This window comes from Schistocerca piceifrons, chromosome 1 (assembly GCF_021461385.2).
Source record: "Schistocerca piceifrons isolate TAMUIC-IGC-003096 chromosome 1, iqSchPice1.1, whole genome shotgun sequence".
NCBI lineage: Eukaryota > Metazoa > Arthropoda > Insecta > Orthoptera > Acrididae > Schistocerca > Schistocerca piceifrons.
Window position 1 is genome coordinate 148,809,319 of NC_060138.1, and position 25,720 is coordinate 148,835,038.

Here is a 25,720-nt window from a genome sequence, read left to right on the forward strand (position 1 = left end):
AATAGCATTGGTGGCCTCAACAGTGGGTTTGTCTGCCCCATGTTTAGTGCTCCAAGCAGCAGCAGTCACTCTGCAGAGTCCTTGGCACACTGTTGCAGTAGATGGTTATGTGGGCCATTTGGGAGACATTGACTTGATTCGTATTATATGGATGATAAGAAGGTTTTTCAAAACAGTATTTACTTGTGCAAAATAGTCCAAGGTTTTACTAAATTATTGGTCAGATAGTCCAGTTAAAGACAGTGAAATATAGTTCTTTGTTAAGTTTGGTTATAATGGAGAAGGTTATTAGTAAAATAAACAAACTCATTCGTATGACAGTTAAATTCAATTTCTGCAGATGGCCATGCAGTGAAGTTACTAAATGTTATGTGTGATGTGAGTAATGGCTGCCTTATATTGTGGGTTTTACTTTTGATGAAGTTGGAGGAAGTGGGAAGATGGAAAAGATTTTGCAGTGGAATCAGTTGCAGGTTATAGGACTCTTGGGTATATTGCTGGCTTTGGACATTATGTTTCAGTGATTCGACAGACAATAGCAAGCTATTACAGATCACACAGAGAAGTTGTGTCTGGGATGAATAACCTCATTTCTCTCCTCAACAGAAGAATAAATCCTTTTAGATATTTGTTTTATGGGATTAGGCCATGGCCCAAGACATTGAAAGACAAAATTTTAAGCAGAGAAGTATGCCTTCTACTATGGCATATTGTCCATAAAATAAAAATCAGCAGAAACACAAATTCTAGCCTTGACAGTCTGCATTTTATGATCAAAAGACTACATTGGTGAACTGAAAGATTGGACAGAAAAGCGTAACAATGGGAATCCATCCCGGGTGTTTGAAAGGAGGAGTTTGGCTGTTGCTAGAGAAAATAGGAACTGCCAAGGATTTTTATAGATAAGGACAGAAGAACAGTTGTTGGGGAGGAAACTGTGACAAGCTTTATGGATATAGGTACAGCTTTACAAGCAGAAACATTTGTTCATGTTTTTCTGAGGAAAACTTTAGTTACTGATGTTAGAGAGCTTAGTTGTCACTAATATTACTTAACATAATGCAGACACACTCAGAGACCTCCTAAAAATTAACATAAACATTGAAATACTTTCCTATTAATAAAATTTTTCAGTTTATTTCTGCTTACCTGATGCAAAAATAACAGGAAATAGGGTAAGGCAGCTAAGTACACAGAGTAATATCTGACTTCAAAGATTATCTCACAATAGGAACTCTTTGTTCTATTATCAAGTTTGCCATCAAATGCTGCATTCAACTAAAATAATTTTTCCATGACCTACCTTACTGTCGGCTGCAATGTGTAAGAAATGTGAAACGACATGTGTAGTTGAATGTTGCATCTTGTGACAAACTCATGAGGACTCTATAAAGTAATACACCATTTGGAAGTTATGTTAGGAGCAAATTGTAACATATGATTCTAAGGTATAAAACAAATTTCACTGCTGAGAATAATTTCATAATGTGAAATGAATTATCCTTTTCATAGCTACAGGCGTACATATATGCCCGGCAGGTAGAAAGGCCAGATGGCTACGAGCGTAAATGTACACACAGCAGGTGGGAAGTCCAGATGGCTACAGGCATTCATGTACACTTGGCAGGTGGAAAGTACAGATGGCTAATAGCATGTATATATGCCAGAGCCTGAGGGCAGGTAGACGTGCACATCAGAATGGCTACTTGCTGTTGTCCACATTTCTGACAACAGCGTCATTATCTGGTCTTCTTAGTAATGTAGGAAAGTGTTTTACGTTTCTCCTCCCCTGGGCCCTTTCTGCTTATGTGTCTAACATTTGGCCAGTCCTCTTTTCGCTTCTGGTGATATGACAGCATTCGCATGTGTAGCCTTTGCCATGTTGTGACCCAATTTATAAGACAAGGAGATAATGGATATTCTTATGAACAGTGGTGACGAAGATTTATAGTGATATTTCAGAGCTTTTTTCCTGACGAAGAGATGTATGTGTCTGGATGTATTGCTGAATCCTTGACATCATGAACAGAAGATTCTGCCTCTGAAGATGGAAAAGAAGATGAAGTAATTGAAACTTCATCAGAAAAAGAAAGTATGATTGGACGGAGAATCATCCAGTGATGAAACGACACCATTTTGTGAACACATTTTGTGGGTTAAAAGCAGACTTCGAAGAGTCAGCAAGTCATTTAGATTTTTTTTGTACTTCATGCCCATGGAATTTGTTTCTGCCATCTGTACACAGACCAAAAATTATTATAAATTTGTTATTGAAAAAATGACAACAGTACCCAGGAGCTTAGCACACTGGAATCATAAAGGGCCAGCAGAATTGTGTTGTTTCCTAGTATGTTCTCTGCTTCTTCCCAGAAGTAAAAACATTAAAAGCAAATAAATATTGTTTGACAGATTCTTTGCTTCAAACACTAATACTTTCTAACATGATAGCCAGGAACTGGTACAAGCTGATCCTGCATTTATTGCACTTCAGTGACAATTCCACCACATCTCAAGATATTCTTGTAAAAATATGTCTCATTGTAGATCTTACAAAAAATAACCCATTAAAAACCTAGTGATCAACAAAAGTCTGCTACTTTTCAAAGGAAGTCTCCGATTTAAGCAGTGCATACCAAATAAATGTAGCCATTTTGGCATTAAAATTCTCATCCTTTGCGATGAACAAACCAATTATATTTTGGATTATATTGTCTACATTGGTGCTGCCATGGAAATAGAATCTGGAAATGCTGACTGGGGAAAAATCAGGTGATGTTGTTGTGAGTTTGTTATTACTATACCTTAGCAAAGGTCATACTATTTATTTAGATAATTGGTATTTGAGCCCCGACTTATTCCTGGGGTTCCATGATAAATGTACAAATGCCATCAGAACAGTACGCAAAAACAGGAAACATCTACCACCATTGCCAGACAAGATGAAAAATGGGAAAATACAGTTCAAGCCCTGTGGAGCATTACTGACACTAAAATGGATGGACAAGAAAGAAGTCTGGATGCTCTCCACTGTAAATGAAGACAGAGAAAAAAGAACATAGACTGAGCCAAAACAAGTTGAAGCTGTACTAAGTCAATGGGTGCAGTTGATAAGACAGACATGTTAACTTCTGTACAGTGCATCTGAAAGACAATCAAGTGGTACAAGAAAGTATTCTTTCATTTGACTGACTTGTGTGTGCTTAATGCAAAATCTATTTTTGAAATACAAAAGCAACAGGAGATACCACTAGCAAAATACCACGTGGAAATAATCACTCAGTTGCTTCATAATTTTCAAGGTCAAATGTGTAAAAGTGGGATCCCATGGACAACCAAAGAAGAAAGCCCCTTCCAACTGAAGAATAAAGGACTTTATCCAGGGTTCCTAGTAGCAACAGAGAAAAAGGAGATTTCCCAGAGATGCTGTGTTGTATGTACTGCTTATTCATAATGAAAAATGACATGCATTAGATGCAAAAAGTGTAATGTGGTTCTCTGCATGGTGCCATGTTTCGAAAAATATCACACACTAAAGAAATATTAGGATGTTTTAGTAACTGTGTACATTTCAAGTAAGGGAAAGCAAAAAATAAAAAAATAAAATAAAAAAGTAAATAAAAGAAAAAAAAAAAAAGGTTTCTAGCTCAGCCAGTGGTAGTCCAAAGGCTGCGTCAAAAATGAGGATGGGAAACAACTAAAGTAAACTATCCGATTTCTTACTTGGAGAATTGACTTTTGGTTTTAATTACAAATGAAGCCAAGGGCCTACCACGAAATGAGTTACCCAGATATATTCTTTGTTTAACTCTGAGTCTGGGTACATGACACAATTTGGTTTTAAATTTCTGTAATTATTTTTTGTTGCAGATAGTAGGAGGAATTGTCTGAGATTTGGGTGTTTTTGCTACATACTACTCACTTTAAAACTATACATACTGAAACACATTCATTCGATGTTAATGAAATATTAATGTGTTGTACACACAAACATTGACAGTGTAAGTATTAAGTTACAGGAATTACTATTAAAAACTGCCAATCATTTTTCTAAATCAACTGTTTTTCAACCCATAATAAACAAATAAGTGAAAGTGTTGGTTTGTTTCCAAGCTCTTTTTCGAGGTTATCAGAAACTATAACCAATGTGACCATACAGGGTATACTGTTCGTAGGAAGAACATAACTGAGCGGTGGTTCTGTGCATACTGGAGCATGCAGGAAGCCTGCAGTGGCCGTAGCCTACAGCGACCACAGGGCTCAGTCGGTCACCTGCTGGACAGGCGCACACTGCATTTCCTCTCCTCTTGTCAGCTGGCCGGGCAGCCAGTACACTTGGCCCTTGTAGCCACAAAAGGGTTATAGCCAATAATAATCAGATAAATTCTGCATAATAAATCTTAAATTGTCAAATCATTAACTAAACTATCACTGGTAGCAAAATGCGAAATTGTGGAAAAATTGCATTAATGAGGTTTCTTGTGGTAAACCTACAGTTATCTCAAACTTTCACCATCTGCTCGCTCCAGATCCATATGCTGCACAAGCAACTTAGTGCACTGACTCACAATAGACATTACTCAATGCACTGAGCTCAAGTTTGCTAGCCACTGATATGGGGATCAACACCAGAGGCTAGACCATCTGCCTCCAGCATAAGTTTACAACACCGGCTGCGTGCTCCAACTAAAAACTAGTGCCGGCAGTACCAGTGATACCTATGCTTGTCTATATCTAGGCCAACATGAGCCTCCCAGACTCAAGCTGCACCATGCTGTCAAGAGTTAATTATTGTGCAGTCCTCAAGATTTGGGTATTGTCACACCACTAACTTTGTACAGCCTCTGGGTGGTTTCATTTTATTGTATGTTGTGCCATCGTATGTTGTGTCGAATAAAGAAATTTAAAAAAATCAGTGCTCATTTGTGCTATGTGCTGCAACATATATTAAGAAGTGATGAATGAAGTACAGAAACATTTAACTATATTAAAATTATTTTTCAGGTAACAAAGTGGTACTCACATTCAGAACTGATATCTTAGGCAGGTTCTGTAACATCTTCCACTCCCTTCTAATGTAATCTACAGATCCTACTATAACCACATGCTTCAACTCATGATAATGAAAATTGGAAGCTCTTAATGGCATCACAAGGTTTCGGAGACCAATAAGTGGTGAGTCTGGATCAGCAAAGAGGCAGACAACAACATGTCCATTGAGAACAGTCATTGCAGCTTGGTTCCGATCCTGTAAGTGTGAAAACATATGATGATATTAGAATTACCACCCATCAATAATTAAACTGTTAGATGACAAGACTGCATTTTCACTCTCTCTCTCTCTCTCTCTCTCTCTCTCTCTCTCTCTCTCTCTCTCTCTCTCTCCCTCTCTCATCAGTTCCTCAAATAGAAGAAGACATGATTATGTAAGACATTGCAAAACATCAATCCGTAAATTGTGCTTTAAACACCACAGATTTCCTATTAAAGATATCAAACCTACAACAGCCTGTGAGGAGCAATGCTTATGAGAGCAGTAAACCACAATAAATGGTTCCTGAATGGAACTGATGCACAGTTCGAAATGTCTAGCATTCCTTTCTTACTTTTTAGACTACCATACACATAAAAGTAGGTTATCTTCTGATTAGCCAAAATAGATAATCATTAATCATAAAAGAGTGTGTGTGTGTGTGTGTGTGTGTGTGTGTGTGTATGTGTGTGTGTGTGTGTGTGTGTGTGTGTGTGTGAGAGAGAGAGAGAGAGAATGTACACAAAAGTGTGTGTGTGTTGTGTGTGTGAGTAGGTGAGGAAGGGAGGTGGAAGAATTAATTCATGCAGAAATTGACAATTCTTATATGAATTTGTGCTGAGTTCTATTAACGAAGATATTCCTCTACAAACCCACAGATATCTGTTTTTCATTAGAAAATACCTCTTGCTAAATTTAAAAGCAAAAGTAATTGGAGCACATAATGTTAATACACTGGCATTATTGTAGATGTGGTACCTTTTCTAGTAATCACTAGATAATGGCTTAGAAAGACGAAATTAGTTGCGGACTGTAGAAGTGGTTTAAATAAATCTACATCTTCAGACACGTCCACAAGCCACCGTGTTGTGCTTGGAAGAGGGTACTATATACCAGTACTAGTCACTTTCTTTCCTGTTCCACTCGCAAATAGGGCAGGAAAAAATGACTATCTATATGCCTCCATATGAGCCCTAATCTCTCTAATCTTACTTTGTCTACTGTCTAAGTGGAAAATGCTGCATTCATGCAAGAGGTATTTGCTATGAAGCTAGGTTTGTTAACTGTTGAGCATTTGGACAAAAACATGTTTGGTTATTTCATTTTAGTAAGAAACAGTATATTCAGTACCTCCGTTTTGTAAAATCCCAATATTCTTTCCAAAACGCAAGTGTAAGATTTAATAAATAGTTAAACAAAAATGAGTAATGGCAACCACTCATGTGTAACTTACTGATACATAACATACAGAAAGACATAACTTTATAGTGAATTTACTAGAGTATGGTAACACTTCCTTGTGTACAAACTTTCCCACAAATTTTGTTCACAAGCTGTGTGTTTTTTGTATCCCATGGAATGAAGATAATTTCTTGCAGCACATAAATTAAATATAATTTAAGTAAAATGTTTTAAATTTGGTAGGTAAAGAGGTGGTAGTAATAAAAATGGATTTTATTTTGTTTTTCATGCTGCAGATGATGGAGACAGTGAGAAAGACAATCTGGGACAGATGTTAGTTTTTCCATCTGTTGGGATTAAGGAGGACTCAATAAAGAGAACATGATTTGTTGATGAGAGTAACTTGTGTCCACAAGTGTGAAAACCTAAACAGCACCAGGGAGCTCTTTTTTATAAAAAAAGCAGCATAGATGAAACTGTGAAAAACAACAATTCTTCTTTGGTACGGCAATGTATTAATTTCTTATTCTTAAGAATGTTCTGCTGTTTTCCTGGATGGATAAATGAAATACGCTGTCTCATGTGAGATTATAACCATGAAAAAGGTTTTGTTGTAATGTTTTAAGAAGGAAAGGGCACTGAGCATTTAAAAACTTACAAGAACATTTGAATAAAGAATGCATGCTAATTAACTGGAATGATAAAATATAATGTAACTAAAATTTACTTTCATTTTATTAATCAGATTGCAGATGGTTTCTTGTCTTGAAAAACTTGAATTACAGCCCTTTAAGCACAAATCAGTACAACAGAGTTTTGCTGGAAATGTACCAGTAAGTAAGCTATAGTGAATTGGAGCCCCACTACACTCAAGTGGGACTGAACATAATTTTATTTTCAAAGAGAAGTGCAGCATAACATCTACTCGCCAAGCAAGTGAACTGAAAAGTCATTACAGAGGAGTAACACACATCATAGCAGTATGTATGATTACAGTGGTTAGAGAGTGTACTAGCTGGATGATTTTTCATTAGAGCTATTCACTCACTCTTTCATATACAGGTAGTAACTCTAGCCCCCTTTGGATAACATGGGAAGTGCCACAATCTTGCTTTTTTTTTTCAAAGAATTGAGAAACATCTACAATATAGAGATTGTATCCTATCACACTAAAAAGCTGCAACTGAAATTGTGAAAGCAAAGTACCATACATCAAAAGACATCCAAATATTAACTTTCTGTCACATTACAACAGAAAATTGTCTTTATTTACTTTGGATACAGACCTTGGCTCTGTATCCTGGTAATCATGTTCAAGTATACAGAACTCAAAACACTTTGATTATTTCATGGATGAAGTACAATGCATGCTGTCATTCTGTTCACTCGCACCAGCTTTTTGAGATACTGTTATTTTTTATTTTATTTTAGGAACACACTCTTACACATAATGTTACACATACATCCAAATGTTCTCACCAGAAGCCCTCATGATAATCTAGTCATGTAAGAATTTGTGATTATGAAGCTAGAAAAACAGTAATGTAGCTCAAAACCTAGCAATGCACTGCTGCTGTTATGTGTTTCGGTATGCCATGCTAAAGCTATAGATGAGTATTTGTCTTTTGCAGTTTTTGTTTATAATTCTCATTTTGGAATTTTCATTATTGTAATAAGGATTATATTTATTGAACTACATATGCACAGGGAATGTTAGGTAATATCACATAGTCTGCCTTGAAATTAACTTGAAGGAGTTCCTCAGCAATAAATGTTTTTATAGCATTAAGGAATTGCTCTCAGAGGTGTAGAATACTTTCATTTGTATAAAAAGTATTTACATGTAAAAAAAAAATAGTAACATAATTTTTTATCTGTTAGACCTATTTTATATAATTGTTTCCCACAATGTTATAAAGGGAAATGATCAATATGTAAACTGTTCAAAACAAATCCTTGTATTTATCCACAGAGAATAAATAAATAAATATTACTTGTACATAAAAGATGAATATAAATTCCACAGCACAATAGCTATTTGAACGATGTGTATGAGTATGTAGTTGTATGATATTTATCGCTACCGTTATTGGACAAGCAAATTAATACTCGAGTTTCCATCCATATTAGTTCCATGCTAAAAAGGCATTTCAATAATAGGCTTAGCTTAAGCTACTTATTAGAAATATTTCCAGTTCATGGTTTCACTTTATTTTTCAAAAAGAATATAGAACACTTGATGAATGGGCTATTTTTTCTCAATTTTAGTCTTTAATCTTGTGGTGATCTGTTCTGTTGCTGGTACTGTCACGGTTCACCTGCATAATCCTATTTATTTATAACTTAAAGTGTCCTCTTTCACTGTCTTAACTATTTGTAAAACACACACACACACACACACACACACACACACACACACACACACACACACAAAAATACAAACACTTATATAAAGATAAAGGGCAATCAAAAAGTTTCCGTTCAAAGGCCATACAGTCCACAATCAGTATGCTAACAAGGTACAATCCTGCGAGCATTGAGGAAATCACACCAATGATGCACCATGTTGAAGATACCCATTTGGTGAAACACCGTGTCCTGCTGTGTGAAAAGTTCGTAACTGCCTGCTGCACATCCACATCGGCTGGAGTGTCAGCCCTCCAAGGCCTTTTCTAAGGGACTGAAGGTGTCATAATCACTTGAGGAGAAATCAGGAGTACAGGGTGGGTTCTTGAGCATCTCCTACTTGAGCTGGCGTAAGTCTTGTGTTATGACATTTACAATATGGGAACATGCTTTATCTTTAGGTATCAGCACCCATTATAATGTTTTCCTGGCTGTTTCACCTTAATTACACACTGTAATTTCCCCAGTTGCCCCGTAACAGACACACCAGCCAAGAAAAGTGTAACAGCACATTAGTCCTGTTTGGATGCATTTGGTAATAGCATCAACGTAGTTCACATTCCCGCATTTACCACAAGCATGTCAGAAAGATGTGAATGCTACACTAATCGCCTCTCTACACATTGATGCTTACATAGCCACATTGTAGTCACAGTTTGTTACATAAGTCCTTCAACAATGCCCTCAAATGGAAACTTTTTGATTCAGGTAGATAAAAAATCTACTCACCAAGTGGCAGCAGGAGAAACCAATTGTAAATGTTGAGGAATTGCGCAAGTTTTCAGAGCCAGTGGCTGCCTCTTCTGGTAGAAGGGTTGAAGGGCAATGAAAGGGATGTAGGGAAATGACTGGCAAGGTTTTGGAAAATAGGGGGATTTCTGGGAAAGTTGCCCAGGAGTCCAGGTCAGGGCAGTCTTTCTGAAGGGGACAATAAGTAAAGACCGTTTGAGACCACACTGCTCAAGATTTGAAAACCTGAGAGCTTAGAGGTGGAAGACAGGGTAATAAGCAAAACAGAGATTGCTGACAAAATGAGGTGGAAGACTTAGTAACAGCTAATTGCCTTAAAATGTGGTAGAGATGTAAAGAAATTAATGTAAATTAAGAGCAGGTGGGTGGTGACAACCAAAGACATGTTGCAGTGCCAGTTCCTATGAGCAGAGTTCTGAGAAACTGGTGTCCAGGGGAAGAATCCAGATAACACATGTGATGATGAAACAGGCACCAAGAATATGTCTACCATATTGTGGAGCATTTTCTGTTACAGGGTGTTGTGTGATGCAAGTACACACCCTCTATCTATAGCCATCCATCCTAACTGATAACCTGGTGGTTGTCATACCAAAGCAAAAGGCTGAACAGTGTTTACATAACAGCTGGTACACAACATGCATCATTTCACAGATGGCTTTCCCTTTCATAGTATATGTTTTACCAGTTACAAAGTTAGTGTAGGTTGTGGTAGCAGCATGCATAGGGCAAGTCTTACAGCAGGGATGGTCACAGGGGTAGAAGCCACAGGGTAAGGAATGGAGTGCAGAAGGAGCATAGCATCTGAATGGGATATTGCAGATATTGGGGGAGGAAGCAGGGAAAAGGGAGTGGGGGGTGGGGGGCAGGTTCTGGGAACTATTCGACATGTGGTGGGCAAAATGTCACACAGAATGGACCTCATTTTTTCAGTGGATGATTTTAGGAAACCATAGCCTTGTCAAAGTAGCTTATTAATATGTTCAAGACTAGGGTAGTACTGGATGACAACAAGGGTACTCCTAACTGGTTTTTTGGAAGGATCAGCAGTACCAGGACTGGATGTGTTGACTTAGGAAAACTAGTTTTGAACTAGGCTGGTATAATTACATCCAGTGAAGGCTGAGGTGAGAATGGTGGTGTATTGCTGTAAGGAGCCTGAATCTGAACAAATACATTTGCCTCAAATGCCAAGGCAATATTGTAGGGAACATTTGACATGGAAAGGATGGCAACTGTCAGATTCCAGGTGCTGTTATTTGTTAGTAGGTTTAATATGGACAGAAGTGTGTAGCTGACCCACAGTGAGGATGAGGACAACATCAAGGAAATTGAGATGGGATTTGGAAAAAGACCATTTGAAATTTAATTGTGAGAATGTATTTAGAGAATTTTAACAGTTCAGCATCACCATGACTCCATATGCCAAAGATATCATCAATGTATCAAAACCAATCCAGGGATGATGCCTCAAGGATCTCAGGAACCCCCCCCCCCCCCCCCAACCCATGAAAAGGTTGGCATAGGAAGGAGCCATCCTGATTCCTATGGCCATGCCCTGACCTGTTTGTATGTCTGCTGCTCAAAGGTAAAGTAGCTGTTCGTAAGCATAAAGTTGCTTAAGGTGAGCAGGAAGGACATCATAGGTCTGGAATCAGGTGGCAGCTGCTGGATGTATGTTCAGCAGCAGACCGACCATCTACATGGCAGATGTTGTTGTAAAGGGGGGTGGTGTCAATGGTGATGAGCAAGACGTGTGCAGTGTGAGTGGGATAAGCACAGATTTCAGACTATGCAGGAAATGGTTGGTTTCTTTAATATAAGAGGGGAGCTTTGTGCTATCAGTTGCAGGTATTGATCAACTAAGACAGATATACACTCCTGGAAATTGAAATAAGAACACCGTGAATTCATTGTCCCAGGAAGGGGAAACTTTATTGACACATTTCTGGGGTCAGATACATCACATGATCACACTGACAGTACCACAGGCACATAGACACAGGCAACAGAGCATGCACAATGTCGGCACTAGTACAGTGTATATCCACCTTTCGCAGCAATGCAGGCTGCTATTCTCCCATGGAGACGATCGTAGAGATGCTGGATGTAGTCCTGTGGAACGGCTTGCCATGCCATTTCCACCTGGCGCCTCAGTTGGACCAGCGTTCGTGCTGGACGTGCAGACCGCGTGAGACGACGCTTCATCCAGTCCCAAACATGCTCAATGGGGGACAGATCCGGAGATCACCAGTGGTGTACGGCCAGTGTAGGAGATCGCTCCCCACACCATGATGCCGGGTGTTGGCCCTGTGTGCCTCGGTCGTATGCAGTCCTGATTGTGGCGCTCACCTGCACGGCGCCAAACACGCATACGACCATCATTGGCACCAAGGCAGAAGCGACTCTCATCGCTGAAGACGACACTTCTCCATTCGTCCCTCCATTAACGCCTGTCGCGACACCACTAGAGGTGGGCTGCACGATGTTTGGGCATGAGCGGAAGACGGCCTAACGGTGTGCGGGACCGTGGCCCAGCTTCATGGAGACGGTTGCGAATGGTCCTCGCCGATACCCCAGGAGCAACAGTGTCCCTAATTTGCTGGGAAGTGGCGGTGCGGTCCCCTACGGCACTGCGTAGGATCCTACGGTCTTGGCGTGCATCCGTGCGTCGCTGCGGTCCGGTCCCAGGTCGACGGGCACGTGCACCTTCCGCCGACCACTGGCGACAACATCGATGTACTGTGGAGACCTCATGCCCCACGTGTTGAGCAATTCGGCGGTACGTCCACCCGGCCTCCCGCATGCCCACTATAGCCCTCACTCAAAGTCCGTCAACTGCACATACGGTTCACGTCCACGCTGTCGCGGCATGCTACCAGTGTTAAAGACTGCGATGGAGCTCCGTATGCCACGGCAAACTGGCTGACACTGACGGCGGCGGTGCACAAATGCTGCGCAGCTAGTGCCATTCGACGGCCAACACAGCGGTTCCTGGTGTGTCCGCTGTGCTGTGCGTGTGATCATTGCTTGTACAGCCCTCTCGCAGTGTCCGGAGCAAGTATGGTGGGTCTGACACACCGGTGTCAATGTGTTCTTTTTTCCATTTCCAGGAGTGTATGTTCAGTGGATGCTGTGAAGCCAGCAACTATGGTATAGCCAGGATGATTGGGTTTGCAAATCTTAGGAAGAAGGTACCTGCTGGGAGCATGTGGCTTTGGTGGGATAAAACATTCTATGGATTGAGGTGTAAGTCCTTGTCAGGGGCCTGAGATTTTAAGGAGAAACTGTAGGTCAGTTTGTATTACAGAGATGGGATCTTGAAGGCACTCTAACTTACATACTCCCATCAGTAAAGTATCACTGTACAGATTCCTTGTTTACCGAGAGGAGAATGATGAGTCATAAGTTTTTAGGGAATGATGAGCCTGCAGATCTGCAGAGGAAAAGTTAAGGTCATATTGTAGGGTCCTGAGATATGGTTGTGAAGCAATGCTAGATGTTAGGAATTCCTGGAAGGGTTGTAAGAGGTGATTTTGAGGTAGGGGTGGTGGGTGAAGTTGGAAATGCTGTCAGAATTGTTCAAGGCATGGTTTCAGTGTCACGTTTGGTGTTGGAAACGTTTCAGGATTGAACTGCAAAGTGATATTTCAACTTGAAATTACACACAAAGGAAAGTAGGTTCTTCACCAAAGCAGCATGATTAAATGCATGTTTAGAGGTGAAAGTGTGACCTTTCATTAATTATCTCATTCAGGAGGGGAGAGTGTCTTAATGAGAGTTTGAGAACACTATAATGTTTTGACTAGTTCTTGGGATCGTGAATTATAATTGGCCTAGGAGGCAGTGGTGAAGGCTGGGAATGTTGAGAATGTTGGTCATGCTCAGTTTGTAGGAGAGGAGTGGTGATAGATGGTTGTGGCTGTTTAGTGGATGGATCACACCACTGAGGTTGTTTAGAAGAAAGTGGGTTACCTTTTTGAGGTGACGTCTGGCCTATTATTGCAGTGTGATGTTGGCTTGGTGGATGACACCATGCAAAGAAACATGATGGGCATATAACTGGAGGACTTTGTAGGAGGAGAGAAGTCTGGTAGAGTAGAAACTGACAGATGAGTCATATGTATCATAGATAAGGTGGCTAAGTGCAAGAGATTGCTGTATTTTAAACTGTAAAAGGGGCTGGTGTGGAGCAGGATTACATCCAGAAACAGGGAATTTCAATGTTAAGCTTTTGCAGACTACTGCCAAGTACAAGCACATTAAAGCATGTTTTCAAAAGGACTGAATATAATATGTGATGTGATTCATCATGCCAAAATAGGAGGGTTTGAAGTATTACAAATGATGCAAGAGGCAAAAGAGAAGCATGGGGGGTGGGGGTGGGAGGAAAAAGGACAAGAAGTAAGGATAAAGATCAGAAAAATGTAGAAAAATATGTATGGAAATCTTGAGAACAGACAAGGGTTAACAAGAGGTAATGAGAGGGAAAGAATTTCTTGTGAGAAAAGTAGATAATGTGATACAAATAAATTATGACAGGAAAAGATTACAAAAATAATCTGTGATTGGGAAAGTTCATGGAAAGGACCTGGAAACAGACAGAAGCTTAAAAATGGGACAAATAGAAAGAGAACATTGTTGGAGAAAATGAAATCTACTTTGTTTGACAAATAAAATAATGCAGGAGATAGCAGTAACAGTTGCTCAGTGCAGTTTAGTGAAAAAAAAGTACAAAAATGTGAAAGAACCATGCTGAAGCAATGTAAGTGGTAAGAGGTCAAGAAAGCACAAGTTCTGTCAAATTTGCAAACAAATCAGCAAAAGACGAGGTGAAGGCCCTGTAGTGGATAGTGAACCATAATCACAGAGTTATATGCAAGTTCATAAATAACAATGGATCCTTCTAACTGCGCAGAAATCGGTACGAGAAAAGATGAAGGGGCAAGATGTTGGTTAGTACAGGTGGTACAAATAACTAAGTGAATGAACTAGCACATAAGGTTGAAAACAGATGACAGTTTCAACAAGATAGATTATATCACAGATTGACAATGAGGTTACATAGGAAGGAATGATGGTCAGAGGAAATAATACATCAATGAAAATAATCAATAAAAAATCTACCTACTAAGCCGTGGCAGAAGAAAACACACATAACAATCACGGAAATGTGGAAGCTGCTAACCTGGTGGTAGTCATATCAATATATAACCTTCTAATCTGTGATATGCATGCCTCATCTGCTAATTTCCACTCCACCAGATGTCTCTCCAGGTACAAAATACAGCACCTAGAATCAAATCTGGTCAACTTTCTTAATATCACCCAGCCTTCACCACTGCCTCCTAGAGCTATGGTAACTCGTGACCATAAGAATGACTCACATTAGTACAGAGTTCTCACCCTCTCCTCTAAGGCACTCTTACCTCCTGAATATACATAGTTCTCGCTTTAAGCTGTAAAACTGCATTTAACCATGCTATGTCGATGAAGGATCTACTTTCCTTCACATGTAATATCAACTGGAAATACAATTTTGCAAGCCAATTCTAAAACCTTTCCAACACATAATCTGACAGTGAACCATACCTTGAATGGTTCCGATCAAAATCCCAGCTTGATCTCCCACCACAGCCTCCAAATCACTCCTTACATGCCTTCCAATAATTCCTAACATCTAGCATTGCTTCACAACCCTTTGACAGGACTCAAGGCTCTTCATTCCCTAAAAACAGATGACTCCACCATTATCCTCCCAATGAGCAAGGGATCTACCACTGTCATACTTGACTGAAGGGAGTATGTAAGTGAGGGTATCTGCCAGCTGTCTGACACCTACATGTACAGCATCTGCCATCAAGATCCCACCACTGTAACACAAAGTGACATACAGTCCGCACTTACAACTTCAGGTATCACACAAGTGCTAACATCTTAATCCACAGAACTCCTTACTCCACACAAACTATGCACTCCCATCTTTCTACAATCCTGAAAGCCACCGTCCCTTAGTTGCTAGCTTGAAAGAACTCACTGATCATATATCTGCCTTAGTTGATCAATACATGAAACCTATAATATAAAGAATCTCTTTCTATATTAAAGGCACTAACTGCTTCCTAGATCATCTGAAATCTGTGAATTCCCATTCTTGACCCTGGTAGAGTTGATCCCTCCATAAAACAAATTAGGAGTACAGCTCTTGTCATCTGGCAGTATGCTGATTAACACCCCCACCCCCACCCCCCGTCCCCCTCTGAATCTCCACAAAATCGTGTTCAGATGCTACATTCCTTCTATACTCATTTCTCTACTCTATGGCTCCTACTCCTGTGGCTATCCCTTTGTAAGGCTTGCTCTATGCACACTGGAACCGCAATCTACACTCCTGGAAATTGAAATAAGAACACCGTGAATTCATTGTCCCAGGAAGGGGAAACTTTATTGACACATTCCTGGGGTCAGATACATCACATGATCACACTGACAGTACCACAGGCACATAGACACAGGCAACAGAGCATGCACAATGTCGGCACTAGTACAGTGTATATCCACCTTTCGCAGCAATGCAGGCTGCTATTCTCCCATGGAGACGATCGTAGAGATGCTGGATGTAGTCCTGTGGAACGGCTTGCCATGCCATTTCCACCTGGCGCCTCAGTTGGACCAGCGTTCGTGCTGGACGTGCAGACCGTGTGAGACGACGCTTCATCCAGTCCCAAACATGCTCAATGGGGGACAGATCCGGAGATCACCAGTGGTGTACGGCCAGTGTAGGAGATCGCTCCCCACACCATGATGCCGGGTGTTGGCCCTGTGTGCCTCGGTCGTATGCAGTCCTGATTGTGGCGCTCACCTGCACGGCGCCAAACATGCATACGACCATCATTGGCACCAAGGCAGAAGCGACTCTCATCGCTGAAGATGACACGTCTCCATTCGTCCCTCCATTCACGCCTGTCGCGAGACCACTGGAGGCGGGCTGCACGATGTTGGGGTGTGAGCGGAAGACGGCCTAACGGTGTGCGGGACCGTAGCCCAGCTTCATGGAGACGGTTGCGAATGGTCCTCACCGATACCCCAGGAGCAACAGTGTCCCTAATTTGCTGGGAAGTGGCGGTGCGGTCCCCTACGGCACTGCGTAGGATCCTACGGTCTTGGCGTGCATCAGCGCGTCGCTGCGGTCCGGTCGCAGGTCGACGGGCACGTGCACCTTCCGCCGACCACTGGCGACAACATCGATGTACTGTGGAGACCTCACGCCCCACGTGTTGAGCAATTCGGCGGTACGTCCACCCGGCCTCCCGCATGCCCACTATACGCCCTCGCTCAAAGTCCGTCAACTGCACATACGGTTCACGTCCACGCTGTCGCGGCATGCTACCAGTGTTAAAGACTGCGATGGAGCTCCGTATGCCACGGCAAACTGGCTGACACTGATGGCGGCGGTGCACAAATGCTGCGCAGCTAGCGCCATTCGACGGCCAACACCACGGTTCCTGGTGTGTCCGCTGTGCCGTGCGTGTGATCATTGCTTGTACAGCCCTCTCGCAGTGTCCGGAGCAAGTATGGTGGGTCTGACACACCGGTGTCAATGTGTTCTTTTTTCCATTTCCAGGAGTGTATATTAACTTTGTAACTGGTAAAACATATACTATCTAAGGGAGGGCCACCTGTGAAACACTGTTCAGCCTTCTGTTTTGGTATGACAACCACCACGCTGTCAGTAAGGATGGATGGCTATAGACAGAAGGTGTAAATCGGCATCACACAATATCCTGTTTCAGAATATGCTCTACAACATGATAGACATAATCTTTGTGCCTGTTTCATCACTACATGTGTCATCTGGATTCTTCCCCTGGACAACACTTTCTCAGAACTCTGCAGGTGGGAACTTTTGTTGCAACATGTCTTTGGTTTTGCCACCCACCTGGCCTTAATTTACATTCATTTCTTTGGTTTTATCATTTTTTTATCAGTAACTATTCCTTTATTAACTTACTTTTAGTTTTCTATATCTTTTATTTCTGACCAGTCTATCACCCCCCTCCATACACACACACACACACACACACACACACACACACACACACATTTTAAGACAATTAGGTTTCCGCTGTTACTAAGTCTTGCACCATGTTTTGTCAGTTCCATCTTTAAGCTCTCAGTTTTTCAGATCTTGACCGAGTGCAGTCCTCAACAATCAGTCTTTACTTGTAATCCCATTCTGACCCAGGCTCCTATGCAACTTTTCCATAACACTCCCTATTTCCTAAACTCCGCCACTCCTTCTCCTTCAACCCTTCTGCCAGAAGGAGGAGCCACAGCCTCTGATAGCTTGCACATTACTTTATTATGTTTGTTTCCTCCTGTCGCTGATTGGTGTGTGTGTGTGTGTGTGTGTGTGTGTGTGTGTGTGTGTTGGCCCATGAGAGAGAGAGAGAGAGAGAGAGAGAGAGAGAGAGAGAGAGAGAGAGAGAGAGAGAGAGAGAACTATTTTAATCATGCCATTCATATATTACACATATGTACGCAGACAACAATTTGGAAAATATTTTGTCGTTTTCTTGAATTTTTGTTGTAATGATATACTTACCAAAATACATTCCTCTAAATTCTTGGCAGGACCCCAATGAAACATGCCTGTAGAATCATACTTCATCTCAGTTTTCTCAAAATCAAAATCTTTGGCTTGATCATCAGCTATTCCTACTTGAAGGCCACCATTGTTGTTCATGTTGTTGCTCCCTGAGTTTCTACTCGTTGGCCTGAAATGACATCAAGAATTATACAAATATTTAAAATGCATATAGTTACTTGAATCAAACAATGGAAAATCCAGGATGGAATGTAACAATATTATAAAAAGGAAAGTTGCCACTTACCATGCAACAGAGACGCTGAGTTACAGATAGGCACAACAAAAAGACTTTACAAATAAAGCTTTCAGCCAGTAAGGCCTTTGTCAAAAATAGACTACAGACACACACACACACACACCCACACACACACTCAAATGCAACTTACACACATGAATGCAGTTTCAGGCAACTGAAACTGCAACCTTGTGTGTGTGTGTGTGTGTGTGTTTGTGTGTGTGTGTGTTGTCTATTTTTGACACAGGCCTTACTGGCTGAAAGATTTATTTGTTATAGTCTTTTTGTTGTACCTATCTTTGACTCAGCATCTCTGCTATGTGGTGAGTAGCAACGATCCTTTTCATAATATTGTTATATAGTTACTTGAGATAGCTACTGAATAACAATGACCTAACTTGAACATTGAGAAAAATAAAAATTGTTTGAAACATGCATTATTATTAACGGATATCCTTGGGATTTTTTGTGTCATGTTTGATTTAAGGCCTTTTTGCTGATTATTTTCACTATCAGTCTAATGGCTTAGTGCTAATTTTAGAATAATAGAAATTTACTGTGAACAGCAGTAACAGTACAGTCATTGTCTACTGTGGGAATTATGATGCCTAAGTCATATGAAGAAGATGTGTTGCATTACAAAAGGTGTGCTGTAGATGTCTGTGATGCAAAAGAATCACTGAGTTTATATCATGTACAGAAAACTTTAAAAAATCATGATTCAGATGATGTACGAGTTCATTATAGGTATGATATTAAGCAAATTTTATTTTTTTAAATTTAACTGCCATGCTACGGGACATAGATGTTGGACATGGATACTGGATAATTCAGATGATGAAAGATAAAGAAAATGACTGTGAGCCATCTTGTAGTTACACCAATGGCCACAATGAACCTAAATTAGTATGGTTGACCTGGGATATAAATCTTGCTCCTATAATATGCATGAGATTACGCCATGTTTAGTCAAAGTGCCCCCAGTGCCTTCATGTAATGATGGAGAACAGTTGTTTTCAGCTAACTTTCAGCATTTAATAACTGAAAGCACATCTAAAAAACCTTTGTTTGTGAAACAAGCAATATTCTGAATAAATATTGGTCAAATTGTTTTCAAACACACCTCTGCATAAAAACTATGTGGCAGATTCTAGAAAAGAAGTACAAATCTGAATCACAGATGAGGAGATCTGGAGCATGCGCAGTACATTATCAGTTGGAAAAAGCATGAAAAATTATTGGTATGACAGACACTATAAAAATGAGACTTAAATATGACCAGAAAAATATTTCTAAATTCATCACACACAGGATACAAGTACAATCTCAGCATTTACTTCAATGATTATATCTACACTCTCCTAACACTACATCTTCATGCTACTTTGCAGAATATAATGCATAAAAAATATGCAGAACCTACATCAAATAGTAGTTTGAGATATATATAATTTTTACCAAGCAATTTACTTCAATTTCAAAATTTGCAAATAAGCTGACTAAAATGGATATTTACATAATAGAATCAAACTTAATGATGTTCCAGCTGAACCTCCCTGTTGTGGTAAGATGCGTTAGATATAATTAGTTATTGATTGGTAATGAATTGTCTACATATTGATTTTTCTGTTACAATTGAGAAAATAAATATAAACTTATAAGCACAACTATTTACCAAGCTATTGCTACTGCCATCGTTCGAGACTGTGCACCCAGATTAGAAATTTACAGATCAACAATACAAATCTTAACAATATTACAATGATTGTCCTATAACTGAATACCTAATTGAAATGACTAACAGATCTTCTGTTACATTCACTTATCAACATCATGCAATTCACATATGGTGGTCATCTATAAGACACAAACACAAAAGTTTACCTAGTGTTGGGTCACAGACGCAACAATTTTCTGAAAATATCCAGTCCACGTCCTCATACATATTCCACAAGCCATTGTATGTTGGTTGGCATATCACTACTAGTCATTTCCTTTCCTGTCCCACTCACAAACAGAGTGAGAGTGTCTTGTTTAACAAAAGTGTAACTTGTCTTTTGAGTGGTAATTAAAGGTAATTGTAAAATATTCACTGCTGTCAACTGTTACCTACCATGAAAGAAAAAGCAAACTGTAGGATTTACGGTATTCTGATGTGCCCTGTTAGTTTTAGTGGATTTTTCATTATAGGTTTATTTCTGTTGACTTTAATCTTTCTCTATTTTATCCTCTAATCTCTTTGGAATTTTGTTTTCAATTCATGATTACGTGAGTACACATCAGAATTAATGTTCATTTAGCAAATTTCAGTGTACTAAAATCCAAAAAATTATCTTACGTTATACATTTAAAAGCTTTTGACTAATGTCCTATAAGCCATTAGTACTATTTCAACAATTTTGTGTCAGTACATTTATTTGTGAGGGCTAAAAAGTTTGTATGCTAGAAGCCAACAAAAAAATTAACAATCTTTTTAAAGGAAACTAAATGAAGTGAGAGAATATGAGAAACAGAGACTGCATTTAACCTACTGCAAGTGTAAGACTGCATTTAATCTACTGCAAGTGTACAGAAAAATGTAATTTTTTCAGCCTATTGGACTACACGACATCTTTTCGATTTATTCCAAAATGCTCTCAGTGTACAAAAACCTTATTTAGATGGCATCTCGGGAAAGAAGAAAGATTACAGCTTAATGTTCAGAGGATAATGTGACCACTAGAGACATAGTACTCACACAGTAGGAATCTACACAAGAATTACAATCAATAAAGTATCTCAGTTCCCCCCCTCAAAATTCACAACATCCAATGCTATAAAATTTTTTATTTGTCTTTAAGCGGTTACATGAAAGTGGAGGAGTCAATATAATAGAGTTCAAGTGGTAATGATCCAATAGTATTGTATATTCTGATGAAGGCCTCTTGTAATACCTGTAGTGACAAAACTGTTGCTTCATTTTACAATAAGTCATAGTTTGCAACTAAGAAAAATTTTATGGAAACTGACCCTGACTGAAAAAAACCTACAAAAAATCAACAGTACATGCCAAATACAAGAATCAAGTACAGGACTTTGCTCCTCAAATATGCAGCATGCTTCATTCAGTTTCACTAACATTTGTAAAGTGTACTTTGTGTTACAACAAAGTATTAAGATAATTTTGAAACAATAAATTACTTGTTTTACGTTCATATGGCATAAAAATGGAGTATTCTTTACTGACACAGAGATGTAACACATCTTGATCGTTTGATGTATAACTGTAACAACACTGCAGTAGATTGGCTTCTGCCTTCATTCACACGATATAGATGACAATATTGAGATAATTAACTGCTGTTTTTTTTTCAAAATAAAAACTGAATACAATACAGTATGTGAACAAAGTGAAAAATACTTGGCCAGATATTCAACGATGGCATTTTTTAAAGCAAAAATGCTCTTTTTGTCAATACAGCATCCAATTATATCGGTCTTCATTGCCCACATTCCATCCTGAAGCATAATTTTGGAATTTCTGAAAAACATAATCTATTTCTGGTATAATGTCTTTAGTGTACTCAAAATGTTTTCTACCCTCCATTTTCTTTTCATATGGAAAAAGAGATGGAAATGAAATAGCAACAAATAGGGTGAGAAAGGTAACTAATGACCTAGCACTGTTCTGATTTCCTTTTTCTCTGGCATGAAATTACAGACACATATCTCTTCCACACTGAGAAACTTATACATGGAAACAGTTAGATTATTTTTAAAATGGTCATAACATGATGAAAAATTTGTTTCACGTAAGTTTTTTTGTCAGTATTCAAAAAATACCACATAAACCTTGTATAAAGTTTCTCATAATACCTGCCCCCACAAGTCATAGAACATGACAAGGTGGGGTAGCTTGTGTGCCTCAATGATACAGATAAGAGAATTGTAGGTACATTCACAATTTAGGATGGGAGAGGTCATACTAGCATACAGTTTCTGAAGAGATGTAACAGCATTGCCAGTAGTTGCAGTGGCAATCATTTAAGTGACTGACTGATCTGGTTTTGTAATATTAGCCAACATGGCCATGGTACGTTGGTATTTGAAGACTTGCGGTTGTACTGTATGGTTTAAGAATGTGGTATCCTGCTGGGTAAAATATTTCCAGGAGTAATATACCACCCCATCCAGATTCCATATCAGACACAGCCAGGAGATCAATGGAACAGGCATGCAGCCTGTTCACAGTTAACATCTTTATCCTTCATCAGCCAAGGGAGGGGGAGGGGGGCTGTAGAGTGAGACCACGGTTTGAAGACAATAAGCATGTTCAATTGGACATAGGTCATAATAGTTATGCAGAAGCTTGTACAGGATAGACTACCTTGGACAGCTGCATCAAACCAGCCTTTGGTCTGAACCCCATGACAACAAATAAAAATGAATTACAGGTACCAGAAACAGAGATCAATGTGTGATCATTAAATGAAACACTGAGTGCGAAATTCCTTGTCATCTATATAAATAATACACTCAGGTGGCACCACCACATGTATAAATTAACTGAAAATTCAGTTTTTCATGATTTTCACTTTGAAATCTCTCTCATTGTTTTGACTTGCAGACAGAATTCCCACTGATCTCTATTTATGGTACTTATAAATAATTTTTATTTGTTAGAATTGCATACTATCACTCACCACTGTCATACAGGATAATCACGTGGGAAAATACAGCTAAGTATTTATTCAGCAGAAATATGCAGTAAAAATTATTGTAATCTGTCAGGTATTTGTAGTGGGGATGGTTAATGGTGACTTGTCCAGTGTTCATTCCATCTTACTGTGCAATATTTCAGCCACTGACAGAGCTGTCTTCTTCAGGTGCCATATGCTGCATTATTATGCGTATTTGTTGTCTGGTATAGTTCAACAACCAATGCAGTAATATCTGTCAGGTCCTGTGAGCTGTGTTGTTATGTGTATTCACTGCCTGGGCTCCACCCTAAGTGTTTGGAATCCAGGTAATGAGTACACATAATAACATGGCTAACAGCACATGAAGAAGTTATCTGGATGAGTCAGTCATTGAAGTATCACACAGTAAAATCTTTTGTATTCTTCAGTGTCCAAAAGCTGCAGATGTCCCTCTGGCTTTGTTACTAAAAATGTCATTCTTTCCATTGAGACTGGGCTGCAAAAAATCCTGAAAACTCCATACCTCTCCTGATCCACACACTCCCACTTCCTGCTTACTTCTTAAAATACACAAAAACAACCATCATGGATATCCCATAGTAACTGATATCAAAGTCTCCACTGAATTTAATACCTAAACTGTGACATCTGTCACTCCTTTCACATTAGATGCCCCCTTCCTTACAATCCACACAACCACAGCAAATGTATCTGCTCCACCATTCAATGCCTCAACACCCACACCAACAACCTCTCTCAGGTTTTCCTCCCGCACGACTACTACTCAGATCTTATTTGCAAATAAGACTTCATAGCAGTATCATTCTCTACTCTACCCTACCCTACCCTACCCTCCCTCCCCCCCCCCCCCCAACCAATCCCATCCCTGCCCTGCCCTGCCCTCTGCCTAATGCAGTTCTCGCATCCAAAAAATTTAGAAGCACATCCCTTGTCATTCAGGACTCTATACAGTACTCTGCCAAGACTATAATTTTTTAAAATGAAACCCTGAAATGAAATTCTCTCTCTCCCTGATATCCTCCTCACACCATCCTCTGACACTACCGTCACCTCTCCACCGTCTGCAACATCCTAGTGAAACCACATGACATTCCCAAATCCTTATCCCTGCCCAAAGGTTTCTATTCTGGCAATTATCACCACTGTTAAACCTGCCATCTTGCACTAGTATAAGAAAAGAAGCACTGGTCCCACCTTGCCCCTTTCAAAATAGCCATTTTTCTTCTAATTTGCATATATAAAGTAATATGGAATTACTTTTTATATCAATGAGATTGAGTAAATTAGCACTATAGTCATAGTTGTTTACATTTTACAGAAGTAGCTGAAAAAGGGAAATGGATAGGTTGAAGTTAAATATAGTGGGAATTAGTGAAATTCAATGATCAGAAGAATTGGATTTTTGGTCAGGTGAGTAGCAGGTTATAACCAGAAAATCAAACCGGCGCAATGCAGAAGGTCTAAGAATGAACAAGAAATCAGGAATGCAAGTGAACTACTGTGATCAGCATAGTGAACAGACCATCACAGCCAATACTGAGAAGACCACCACAGCCTACAAGATAAAAAACCGCAATATTCAGCAGCAGTAAAAGTATAAATAGGTACAGCTTCTGAAGATGAGATATAGTCTGAAAAAAATATATGATGAGAAAAATATATTCAGTACATCACAAGATACAAAAATTTTACTGTGACGGCAGATTGGAATTTGAAGGTGGGGAAAGGCACCAGGAGTAGATGACATTCCCTCAGAATTATGCGATCTTTGGAGGATCTATTGTGAGAAAACTGTTACACTTAGTATGCATGATGTATGAGGCATACAAAACATCCTTAGACTTGAAAAAGGATGGAACAAGTCTAATATGAAGGAAAGCATATGCTGATAGATATGTGTTTAGTGAAGTTATGTTTGCAAAATACTAATCTGACTTATCTATCAGTTTGAGATATGGAGATATGTAGGAATAGGTAAGGCAATACTGATCCTATGATTTATCTTAGTAAAGAAGCTGAAGACAGACAAATCCATATTTACAGCTATTGTAGATTTAGAAAATATTTTTGACAATGTTGGCTGGAATATACTCTTTGGAATTCTGAAATTACCAGGGATAAAACACAGGCCACAAAAATTGCCTATGACATGTTCACAAAGCAGACTGCAATTACAAAAGTTGACAAACATGAAAAAGGGGCTATAATTGAGAAGGATTGAGACAGGATTGCAGCCCATCCCCCACGCTATTCAGTCGGTGCAATGAACACATGAAAAAGTAAAACAAGGTTAATGGAGATTAATAGAATGAGTCAGGCAATGCTGGGGCTGTTAGGTTATGAAGTGAGACACTAAAGGCAGTACACGAGGTTTTTTTTATTTGGGCAAAATAAGTGATGATGCCAAAGAAAACAGGACATAAAATACAGACTGTCAATAGTCAGGCAAAATATTTATGAAAAAGAGAAATATTTCAACAGCTACCATAAACTTCAGTGTTAGGAACCTGCTCAGATATCTGAGCATCATAACGTGCTCCTTCTGGGAC

The 25,720-nt window shown here is 39.5% G+C and overlaps 1 protein-coding gene across 1 annotated transcript in view; it reads right to left on the minus strand.

The window, feature by feature from the left end:
- The window catches only part of LOC124783678 (calcium-activated potassium channel slowpoke), an 867,461-nt gene that overhangs the window by 131,265 nt on the left and 710,476 nt on the right, over positions 1–25,720 (minus strand). The window contains exons 18-19 of the mRNA XM_047254040.1: positions 18,192–18,363; positions 5,021–5,245 (exon numbers count right to left, since the gene is read on the minus strand). Of these exons, the coding sequence (XP_047109996.1) occupies positions 5,021–5,245; positions 18,192–18,363 (397 nt within the window). The remainder of the gene's footprint in view (positions 1–5,020; positions 5,246–18,191; positions 18,364–25,720) is intronic.